This window comes from Histoplasma capsulatum (genome assembly GCF_000150115.1).
Source record: "Histoplasma capsulatum G186AR genomic scaffold supercont2.14, whole genome shotgun sequence".
NCBI classification, from domain to species: Eukaryota; Fungi; Ascomycota; class Eurotiomycetes; order Onygenales; family Ajellomycetaceae; genus Histoplasma; species Histoplasma capsulatum.
In genome coordinates this window covers 634,227-645,359 of record NW_025544814.1, presented here as the reverse complement: position 1 = coordinate 645,359, position 11,133 = coordinate 634,227, and the positions used below count along the sequence as shown (strand labels likewise).

The window sequence follows — 11,133 nt, the reverse complement described above, 5'->3', positions numbered from 1 at the left end:
GCAGAAGTGGTTGTCCTATCCATGGGTTGGATCCATTGATTGGTCCCTGAGACTATTGAGCATGTGATTTCGATGCAGTAGCTTCCTCTGACGTCACACCTCCCTCATAGTTACGACTTGAACAAAATCCAACTATGAAGCAAGCTCAATTAGATAAACCAAAGCAATGCCAATCCATCTAGGCTAAATAACCTAATTTCGGCAAATCAAATATGTCAAATGTCCAGTTGTCCATCACCAATTCCAAGCCTGTCGAAACAACCAGCTCAATTGAATTAGGTCAACGAAGCTGGAAAAATGCCGCCGGCGAAACGCGCAAAGAAACGCACTCCCTCTTCCCAACTGCATCGAAGATTCTCGCCCAAAGAAGCCCATAGTGAGAAGGACAGGGAAAAGCAAGAAACACAAGAAACAAAGCCCCAACAACACAAAGATACCACACGCCCAATATCCCCTCCTGAAGATGCATCCGTGTCACTCAACCCCTCCCTTCTCGACGAAGCTGAAGTAGTCCCTGGACTCTCTTACCCCGACACCGACGCCGATGCCAGCACAAAGCCAACATCCCCAACGGAACCGGAGCACTCAAGCCACCACCGCGGAGGCGGAAGCGGCGGGTACAACGCCCTGAAGACCTTCAAGGGCCAGGTCTACACCGGCATGGCCGTCGGTGGCTCGCACACCTGGGAATACCAGCCGGGTCTCTGGCACGAGACCAAGGAGGAGCCGGATCTGTGGAAGATAGACTACCGCGCGACGAAGCGGCGGGTAGGACGCCGGCGGGCGCCGCAGGGCACCGGCGCGGCGGTCGGCACCGAGTACCACTGGTTCATCGTCGCGCACCAGTTCGTCAGGAAGCTGGATGCGAACACATACGAGACGCGCATGGCTGGTTCGAAGTATAAGCTTGCGTATCGGCGGGCGGGAGCGGGGGGGTGGTCGGTTCCGAGCGTCAAGGGCCAGCGGGAGAGGGAGGTGGAGTTGCTGAAGGATGCGGGGAGGAGGGTGAGGGGGTTGCCGCCTGTGCTGGCGGGGGAGAAGGTTCGGGTTGAGAAGAGGGAGAAGGGGCAGCAGAGGCTTGATATGTTGTTTGGGGCTGGGAAAGGGGGGGTTGGGGTGGGGGTGGAGGGGGCGAAGAGGAAAAGAAAGGATGATGATGGCAGCGATAACGATGGGGTGGCGGACGACATTGCGATGGATGATATTAGTGAGGAGGGCTAGGTAAGGAGATGATGTGTCAAGAAAGCCTTTCGCCTTAGTGATTCTCTGCGATGCGAGACTCCTCTGTGTTTTGAAGGAGGTTGAAAAGGGGGTAAGATATATTGAGGGGACCATTGGACTTGACAACGGTAATTTATTTATCTGCGCTTTTGTGTATAATCTCTATATCCGCCATTGAATTTGCTAGTTTAAAGTTTGTAAGGGTTCTAGAAATCTATCCCCGGATGTCCTGAGCGAGTCTGGGTCCTTGTAAACTCCAAAACGGAGGTTTCAGCACCTGATATAACCCGAGGGGAATAGGAACATATCTTCCTCAATCATGCTTGTTGGAATTTCATACTCGTAGATGCCTTCGGAACAGTATTCCCCAAATTCACATAATTAATATCTATCCGCGGATTCAATTAGCTTTTATCTACCAAAATATATATACACACACTTATATATATATATATACAGAAAATATTTACAATAACAGATCTAAACACATACACCTACCCTCCTCACCTCAAACCCACCAGGCCACCTAGCTGGATATAGCGATCTCTAGAGCAACGTCCACATCTCCGCTGGGGCCTACAATATTATCATTTACTTCCCCATACAGTTGGCATAGTAGGTAACCGTAGCAGGCCAATCTGAAAACATGCCCTTTACGCCAACCCGCTTTGCCAACGCATCCACGACGTCATAGACATCCCCATCGCCATCCACCGCGCCGGCCACAGTCTGGTAATAATACTCCTTGTCAGCCGCCACATTTTTCAGCGGACCCGATCTCTCCAATGACCACGTAACCAGATCGAGACCGGCCTTCTTCGCCGCCTTAGCGTATGTAGATGGTACGATGCGTGGTTTCTTGTTATTTCCGTTGCCGTTGCCGTTACCATTTCCGGGTGGTTTGTGCTTATCGTCACCATCATCCTCCAGGTCCAAAAGCGCAAAGATGGGCGGGCCCATAATCCTCACTCCCCGCTTCGCCAGATCCCTCATGCCTCTGACAGCCTCTTCGTATCCCTCGGGGGTATCGACACGCTCGTCCAGATAGATAGCCTGACGCGCAAAGGCAGGCTCCTTGTCGATCCAGTAAAAGATGTCAGCGGGTAGGAAGGACTGGAGGAATACGCGGGACGGCTGAATGCGGGCGGCGCGGAACTCGTCAACGAGTTGCTGCGCGTACATCTCCTGGGTGTAGTTCTTGCCGCCAGGGGACGGGAAGGGCATGGGGACCTCGGGCGTCTTGAGCTCCGAGGTGAACTTGAGACCGAGCGAGTTGATCAGGGAGATGAATTCGGCATGCGAGTGCAGTTGGGGGCAGTCATCGTTGTACAGGCTCGTGCGCCAGTCCATGACGCCACTCTGGTATTGCTCCGGGGTCATGGCGGTGGGATCTGAGGAGTCCATTTTGCCGCAGAGGGACTTGAATTCGGCAAGGGTAATGTCGCTTGTGCAGCATTTGGCGGAGGCTTTAGTTTTGCCGTCCGCGGAGGCCGGGGTGAAGGGTTTCGTGCACTTCGCGGCCAGTTCGGGGACAGTGAGGATGTTTGTGGTGGTGTGTAGGTCGCACTGGGAATGGCGACAGACGAGCTGGAGGTCCTTGGTGAAGGCCACATCGCACTCGATGATGCCAGCACCCTCACGCGCGGCGGCTAACCAAGACTCCTTGGTGTGTTCTGGGAACTGCAGTGGGGCGCCGCGGTGGCTGATGGAGAAGTCGGAGGGCGTGTTTCGGCGCTCCTTGCAGCTCTCAAGCTTCTTCTTCAGACTGCCCTCATCCATCTGGTCGACGAGGTAGAAGGGGCGGGGACCGATCTGGATATTGGAAATGGTGCGCGGGCGCCCCGGCCATCCCGGCCACCCCGGCCACCCGGGTCTATCAGAGTGAGGAGGGGGAGCGGCGATAGTCAGGCCAGGGGCCAGCGCGCCCACCAAAAGAGTGACGGAGGTGAGATGCATAGCGAACGACGCTCTCCCAGGCACAGTGAAGAGGAAGATATTCTTAACGGGGAATTTTTCAACGTCCGATCGCCATGGAGGAATCCTTTCTGGCATCAATTGGGCGGGAAACATTGGTCATTTAATACGTTTCCCTCACTGCGGCTCGGGGGGAATCTGGCCTCAGGTCATGAGGCCATATGCAGCCAAACATCGCGACGGATTGTAGCACAGGCTCTGCGTCGGAGCACGGTCTCCAGCAGTGGAGAAGGGGAGGGGCGCATGTCCCCGTCCCCAAGGGTTGGCCGGGCCAGCGCGTGGCAGAACGCAACACTGTCACTGACTGATCGGCAAATATGGTGCCAGTTGCTTCTGCTGTGCTTGCCAATGCTACCATGGACCAGACGGGCTACACTCCATAGCACGGTCCGTAGTATGAGAATACAAATCTGAAGCCGAAACTCCAGCGGTTGTTGCACCAGGAAACTGTGATGGGTCCAGTCAGCACATGTGGAGGGGAAGCTTCATGATTGGAAGAACGCTCGCCTTGGCCTACCTCGCGACAATCTGCAGAGTCTGCGGAGTCTGGGGAGCGCAAAAAAAAAAGGAGCAGATATGTTTGGGAATAGACTGGCCGTGTGACCATGCATGGGACTGGGACCAAATTTTTCCTCAGTCCCATTATTAGATATCTTAGTCCTGGTCCCATATAGTGTTTAGCAAATTAGTCACTTTACACTGTTTATATTATAAATCTAGTCCCAGATCATGTTTTACTAATAAATTAGTGATCCTGGTCCCATTTGGTCCCATTTTACAAAATGGGACCAAATGGGACCATGATTTACCCTATATAGGTTGGCAGCGATAGATAGGTTGGCAGCGGTAGGTAGGTTGGCGGCGATAGATTAGCAGCGATAGATTAGCAGCGATAGATTAGCAGCGATAGATTAGCAGCGATAGATTAGCAGTGATAGATAGGTTGGCAGCGGTAGGTAGATTGGCAGCGGTAGGTAGGTTGGCGGCGGTGGGTAGATTGGCAGCGGTGGGTAGGTTGGCAGCAGCACTAAGCAAGATAGGGGTAATATCTCCACCAATCATATCATCAGATTGATGTATTATATAATCATCAGAATGGGACCAAACTTGAGTCAAAATCATGATCAGTCCCAGATCATGTTCTGATTTTGATAGTCAGTCACTTTACATGGAATATCAAGATTTTTTAGTCCCATTTCACTCATGTTTTGATAATTCTAGTCACTTTACACTCCCCATTCTGGTCCTGGTCCCACTAAAATCATGCCAAGAAATGGACTGGGACCAAACCAAACCAAACCAAATGTGTAATTCATGGTCCCAGCGGCCAGTCTATTTGGGAATCAAATCACACGCCGGTATCATGCACGATTTCCTTGCTACGAGTGGTATACCACCACGCAGAGGTTATGCAGATGTTGCGCTGTTGAGATCATCGGGTAGTTCATTTATATTCCTAATCGGGATGGACAATGCCTATACAGGTCACATGATGTAGTTGGAAAAAGAAGCCGCTTTTGTTGAAGCACTTAGTATTCTTGGAATGCTAGTAGAGCGCAGTGCAGATACATAGTTCCACGTCCATATAATAAATCCGGCAGATATTCCACTGAACCTGCAGACAGCAAGCACATGTTAAACTGACTACATCTCTTCTTCGTCACCGCGCAAGCAAGGCGCAGCTGAACGATGAAAAGAATCTAGGATCTGGAAGGAATTCCATCCCAGAAGGGAGCCAAAGAATATGCCTGTCAAAACCCCGAAGGATGTTGAGTGGCAAGGCTCGCCACGATGTGCAATGTAGGAGCCCCTCCACGGCAGACCGCCTTCTTGATCGCGGATGCCCAAACAAGGTAAGTATGAAGAAGAGAAAGAAGAAAAAAGGACAAAAGAAACGCGGGCGGGCGAGGTATTTATACGGCCGGGGAAGCCGCTAGGGACGGCGCTAGTCTAAGCGAGGGCCTGCGGAGGGCGCCGATTGGCTGGGCGAGTTACGTAAGTGGCCAGAGACGGAATAACGTTAGTCCTGTCGGTCCGGTGTTTCTTTTCTCCTTTGGGAAGAATTTTGAGTGCGGAAAATGAGCGGAGAGGAAACCACCGCAGTGACAAGCCAACAACAAGCTATCGAGACGGGCAGTGGAAACATACACACACACAGAGAGAGAGGATATAGAGAGGCAGGGCAACGGAACTTCCATGGTCGGCCCTCTCTGCTGCGCCAATTGCTGCTGCTGAGTGTTGCTTCCCGCAACCATGAGGTCGGATCCCTGGAAGCTCGTCAAGGCTGGGAGGAGACCGGCGGTCAGTAGGAGGAGTCTACATATTCCCCTGCCTCTGCATATATACATGTATACACATATATACGTTCAATTCTAATTTCCCTCACAGAAAGTTCTTCAATCATGGAACAAAGTCAACCTCTACAACCTCAAACACGCCAGCATCCCCCATACCTCCTCCAAAACATTCTTCCAGCAGAAATGGATCGCCAAGTCCCTCGCCCGCACATACCACGGCGAGCAGGTCCGCGAATCGCAGTGGGAGAAAATGTTCTCCCGTCGCTTGCGTTCCGTCGTGCCCATGGATGCCAATTACCTCGCCCGTAACGACGGTTCCTTCGAATCCGCCGGTCGAGGATCCGGCTTGGAAGGTGTTGGTCCGCGTAGGGCCCCGCTCACGCCCCATATGCAGATGACCTTTGCGCCGCTGGAGCGGAGGCTGGATGTCGCTATCTTCCGTGCCATGTTTGCTAGCAGCACGAGGCAGGCGAGGCAGTTTGTTATTCATGGTTCCGTTACTGTCAATGGGAAGAAGGTTGGCCAACCCCAAGTTGCAAAAAGCGAATGATGTGTTCCACATAATGCTCAACAAATTCACACAGATGAGATACCCAGGATACCTTTTGAACCCGGGCGATCTTTTCCAAGTAGATCCCGAACGAGTGATGTTTGCGACGGGCGCGCCCAAGGACCCCCAACAACGCCGCAGAGGTCGTAAACGGCGCAACCGGACCCCGGTGGAAGCAGCCAGGGATGAAACCGCCAATGCAGCCGCAGAAACATCTGCGCCCATTGAAGGAGCTGAGACGCCTGCGGAAAACGCAGAAGAAGCAGAGAAACCTATTGAAAAAGCTGAACAGAAAGAACTATCTCCCGACGAAGCCCGGAATACATTAACCCGCCTCCTTTCCCAGGCCAAGGAGTTCATGAACAACAAGGATGTCTCCGCCCCTGCGCAGAGGCTCAACCTCAACAACTTCCGCAAGGGTGTCCGACAAGCCCTCTCCAGTGCCTTCTCCAGCACCGATGTCGTCGAAGACCTCGAAGCCCAATTCCTCCAACTAAAAGCCCTAGCCGATATATCCCCCTCCAAATCAAAACCCACAACCGAACCCTCCACTTCAAGCCACGCCTCCACCACCACTTCCTCAACCTCCTCCGCCAATCTCCCCGAATCCGTCCTCCCAACCCCGCCACCCCACGAAAAATCCTCCGCGAAACCCACATCCACCCCAAGCACCCCTCAAGACCCCGTCCTCGCCGCCGCCCTCAAACAAGCCATCGAAAACCCCACCGCCCCGCTGGACGAAGCCACGCACCCCCAGATCTCCGAGGAAGACCTTACCGTCCTTCGCCAGGCCCTGTACCAGCTGCACGAGAACCCGATCGACAGTCTGAAGCCGTACGCCACCCCCTGGCGGCCGCGCGACTACATGAGCGCCTTCGCGTTCATCCCGCGCTACCTGGAGGTGAACCAGAATATCTGCGCCGCCGTGTATCTGCGCCATCCCGTCGCGAGGCCGGGCCGGTCGGAGGTGCCGTCGCCGTATCCTGATTCTGTGAACGGCGCGGCGTTTGTGTGGTATTTGAGGCGGAGGTAGGTGTGGTTTTGTGTTACTCTTTTATTTATTTATTTTTTTTTTCAAAGGGGAGGTGGGGGCAGAGGAGAGAGGCCGCGGTGGTTTGTACGTATGTACTTAAATGTATGCGTGGATTTCGTAGCAGGAGGGGAAAGGAGCATGTAGTCTTGTGATATGTTGGCGATATGTAACACTGTCTGTATAGTAGAACATTGTTTTTTTTTCTTTACTTTTTTACTTTATGCTATTTTTAAGATAGATAACAACCGTTGGTCGTGGGGCGTGTGGGCGCTCCCGTTGCTTTCCATTTCTTGTCCTTCACTTATGCGCTTCTTCGTAATGAAGCTCTCCCAGTATCTCTTGGGGGCATACCGTGCCGTGCCGTTCCGTTACAATATTTGCACATTATAACTACCTGAACATAGACTACACCTTATCACTAAAAAAAAACAAATATATTGCAGTGAACGCAAAGTCTGGCTTAATTATACACATCACATTCCAAGCTAGCCCTCTTTCCAGCACAGTTCTGCAGGCTCGATTTTCCCGATTGCCTCTGTTGCATACCCAGCACTCAACCAGCTATTATATATATATACGCTTTTAATTCTTCTTCTCAACCAAAGCAAATCATTAGGATTTGAGATAGATATCCGTCTTCGAGAAGGCGGGCGAGTCAGAAGCAGTTTCCGGTATTCCATAGAGTATGGGGCTTTGAGTCAAGCAAGGCCCCAAAATTAGGAGCCCGCAATGAGGACAATGAGAATAGATCAAATCCCAATCAGCCTTCGCAGTTCTGGTAGTTGCGAATTACCCTTATTATTCCAGTGTGTTCGTTCTTCTCTGCCAGTTTCTCCGCTCTCTTCAGCTGATCATTCTTGGCTTGGCCGGGCAGGTAGATCTGTAAAAGCATGCATAAGACATCTAGTCGGCCATGATCTGCTTCGCCTTCAATGGCGGTTCTTCCACTGGCAGTCGCAGCTAGAGCAGTAACATCTGTCCCGGCTTCAAGCAAAATCAATATTACCCCTACTTGGCATGAGATGGCAGCTGCCTGGAGGGCGGTTTCACCACCACAGGAGGCCCGAAGCGCATTGACGTCAGCTCCACACGCCAGATGATATCTCACGATTTCGATGTCACCAGCCCCAGCTGCCCACTGAAGGGGCTGTGCGTTCGAACCTTCCACATGCAGGGGTGTTCATATCTGTGCCTCCAGTTTCCACTAAATATCGCACAAGCCCCAAATTTCCCTGTCTCGTGGCAGTTTGTAGTCCGTCCGTCGGTTGGAAGCGAGTCCAATATCGGCACCATTGCGCGAGTAAATATTTGGCAAGGTCGATATGGCTGTGCTAAACAGCAAGCGAGAGTGCGGTTTCCTCGACTTAGCATTCGCAACTGAGCTTGTTAACATTCGTCCCGTGTTTGATAAAAATCTTCGCGGTCTTCACGTCGCCAATCAAGACGGTTAGTTGTAACCCGGTGCAGGATTTATCGATTACCATCCCAATCAGGAGCATACGGCTGGAGAGAAGTGAATTGATAAAAAACATGGTTTTCGTATAAATGGCGAATGCTAGCGCTTCTCTCACCCAAACCATGGGAAATATCGTAATATCCAAGCCACTTCACACAACTAGTTCTATGAGTTCTGTAAATTTTTGGCTCTTCCAGTGGTATGAATTCTCGCTATTGGCAATGGTCGTAGACTCGTCCGTCAGGTACAATCCATTTTGTTCCAGCCTCTGTAAGGTAGACAAGATGCTGAAATCTGCCGGAAGCCAAGCTCCTCTTTCTAGCTGTAGCTGCAATGCTTTGAAGTCTGCTGCGATTATGGCACTTTGCATGACAGTTTTATCTTCGACAAAAGTGCCTGGGGCGTTCGCATCAGCACCTAAACCGAGAAGGACTTTGGTAAGTTCTGGGTTGCGACTGCTAATCGCTGCCTCTGGATAGTTAAGGTTTGCATATGGGAAGGCACCTAGGGAAGTAAGAGAGAAACAATTTGAATGTCGCCATTCCAGAATGCTTCTTGCAAAGAAGTCCAGCCAGTGCGAGCGGAAGACCCACTGAAGGGACTTGCTCCGCGCTGTTATACCTGCTGCTTCTGCAGGAGGCCTGTTGCAATCAGCACCGGCTGAAAGCAATAACCGCATTATTTCAAAACTATTAGGTGAATTGGATTCTGCGGCAGTTTGAAGCGCAGTTCTTCCACTGAAAGCATCCGGGGGCTCATTGACATCTGCTTGTCGGTGCTGGACAATATGCTTGAACAGTCTGATATTTCCAGCAGCTGCAGCGCGCTGAAGGACTGTTTTGCCACCCTTTCCCGGCTCTGACGTGACACTTGCCTTATTTCTGATTAATAAATTGTAAATTGCAAGATCCTGAAGCTAGGATATTAAACAATTCTGAGTCAGGAATGTCAATATCATTAGGTTAGTTGCCCACTCGCAATTTTGCGAGTGCTGTCTTGCCTTCCTCCACGGCACCCTCTAACAACGAATACCAGCGCCAGGACAGGATATTATCAAGCCGCATGCCTCTCAACAAGAGGAGCTTTAACATCTCATCGAGACCTTTTTTGGCGATGACGTCAAGATAAAAAAAGAAATTTCTCCAAAGTCAATCCAGTATCCAAAATGCGACTAGCGAGCTCAAGCTGGTTATCAGAAATTGCGATCAAAAGTAACCCGTGACTTTGGAGTATGCGTCCAGGATCGTCAAATGCCATACATACTTGGATTAGGGAGCTTATTAGGTTCGTATGCCCGAGTGATACCGCACAACTTAGCAGCTGAAGCATGAATATCGCCAAAGTGGCAGAAGGAAATTTTAAGAGATCGAATAGGAGTAGGCGTCCTGCATTAGCAACAATCCATTCGACAATCGTGTCCAACTTCTGATTGGTGAGGAGATGGTTTGACGACAGATAAGCGCAGTATGAGATGGCGTAAAACAGAGCGTCGGCTGTCTAACCCTGGATGATAGCCGCCTGAAGAACGATGAAACTGTTCCTCTACCTGCTGATTGTAAACTGATTCTAAGAATTGGCCAGGGTCCTTATCAATGTGCCTTGCCGTGTTTGCAGGGAGAATCGAAACCAGCGCCTGTTGTCGTAAAGTCAAAATGACTCAAACATTATAAGCCCAAGGCACAAAGAGAGTGTTAAGTCTCTTAATGTATACTCCATAATGGAAAATTGACCGGAGGAGTTCATTTCCCTGGTCTAGAAATAGTTCATAGCAATGAAGCGCCGGCCCCACTGTGACTGGACAATTGACAAGGATATTTCCTCCATTCCTTGAGTCCTGCTTGCGACAGTTGATGTGCCCATCCCCATTAGAAATAGCTACTGGGGACTGATGGCCGGCCCCTGCCAATTATGTTCAATTATCACAACTTCTAAGGAACAAAAACAAGAGTGTGGAAATCAGGCCTGATGGGAACATGGTTATGCTGAACGGGAGGGAATGCCGGGCACCCTGGCCCAGACGATACAGTATGGCAAAGAGGAAAAACCTTTCATTGAGGCTCACGGTGCGAGCAACGGACTGGCTCTAGAGAAGTCTAGGAAATCGAGTGAAATCGAGGGGCGGCAGCAGAGCATGGACGGCCCAGAAACCGATAGAAGCAACGGTGTCTCCAGATTCACCGACAGCTATTTCAGCAACCCCGCCGGCGTAGGACGCATATCACGGCTACCATCCCATGCAGGTGGAAGGGGCCAGCGCACCTGGGTGCAAGGGATGAAGAATGAGGGAGAAGGAGGAGGAGCAAGTGCGTGGGTCGTTTGAGGGAGTTGATGTCCAGGTTTTTATAGATTGAGCGGTGTCGATGGCGCATAAAAGCGGCGAGGCGAACGCCATTCCCGAAGCAGCAAGAACGATATCGTAACGGGACTAGCGTGGAGCATTGGCCAATGGAAAGTGGATATAGCGGGATTAGCGCCGCGCTAACCGAGAACAAAGATATCGCAGAGAAGATGACCTGAGACGAGATCGAGAGATGAGATATCTAGGTCATTGTGGCAGTAGTAGTTGTTGTTGTATATAAGACTACTGTGTGTTCGTTGCTGG

General features: G+C 51.2%; 6 protein-coding genes across 6 annotated transcripts; 3 read left to right on the top strand and 3 right to left on the bottom strand.

Annotated features, from left to right (window-relative positions):
• Nucleotides 1-297: 297 nt before the first annotated feature.
• Nucleotides 298-1,221, top strand: HCBG_07879 (uncharacterized protein; the record flags this gene model as incomplete). Its single annotated transcript, XM_045434928.1, has 1 exon — nucleotides 298-1,221. The coding sequence occupies one exon, from the start codon at nucleotides 298-300 to the stop codon at nucleotides 1,219-1,221; it is 924 nt and encodes a 307-aa protein (XP_045284234.1).
• A 383-nt stretch (nucleotides 1,222-1,604) lies between these two features.
• On the bottom strand, nucleotides 1,605-3,291 carry HCBG_07878 (glycerophosphoryl diester phosphodiesterase; the record flags this gene model as incomplete). The annotated part of the gene is made up of 1 exon (XM_045434927.1): nucleotides 1,605-3,291. The coding sequence occupies one exon, from the start codon at nucleotides 3,289-3,291 to the stop codon at nucleotides 1,813-1,815; it is 1,479 nt and encodes a 492-aa protein (XP_045284233.1).
• Nucleotides 3,292-5,448: 2,157 nt separating this feature from the next.
• HCBG_07877 (NAM9+ protein) lies at nucleotides 5,449-7,075 on the top strand (the record flags this gene model as incomplete). The annotated part of the gene is made up of 3 exons (XM_045434926.1): nucleotides 5,449-5,496; nucleotides 5,584-6,009; nucleotides 6,077-7,075. 3 exons carry the CDS (start codon nucleotides 5,449-5,451, stop codon nucleotides 7,073-7,075), a joined length of 1,473 nt encoding a protein of 490 aa, XP_045284232.1.
• A 760-nt stretch (nucleotides 7,076-7,835) lies between these two features.
• HCBG_07876 (ankyrin repeat protein) lies at nucleotides 7,836-8,368 on the bottom strand (the record flags this gene model as incomplete). Its single annotated transcript, XM_045434925.1, has 2 exons — nucleotides 7,836-8,059; nucleotides 8,293-8,368. The coding sequence occupies 2 exons, from the start codon at nucleotides 8,366-8,368 to the stop codon at nucleotides 7,836-7,838; spliced, it is 300 nt and encodes a 99-aa protein (XP_045284231.1).
• Nucleotides 8,369-8,682: 314 nt separating this feature from the next.
• Nucleotides 8,683-9,595, bottom strand: HCBG_07875 (uncharacterized protein; the record flags this gene model as incomplete). The annotated part of the gene is made up of 2 exons (XM_045434924.1): nucleotides 8,683-9,447; nucleotides 9,506-9,595. 2 exons carry the CDS (start codon nucleotides 9,593-9,595, stop codon nucleotides 8,683-8,685), a joined length of 855 nt encoding a protein of 284 aa, XP_045284230.1.
• Nucleotides 9,596-10,527: 932 nt separating this feature from the next.
• HCBG_07874 (uncharacterized protein) lies at nucleotides 10,528-11,048 on the top strand (the record flags this gene model as incomplete). Its single annotated transcript, XM_045434923.1, has 2 exons — nucleotides 10,528-10,834; nucleotides 11,035-11,048. The coding sequence occupies 2 exons, from the start codon at nucleotides 10,528-10,530 to the stop codon at nucleotides 11,046-11,048; spliced, it is 321 nt and encodes a 106-aa protein (XP_045284229.1).
• Nucleotides 11,049-11,133: the final 85 nt, after the last annotated feature.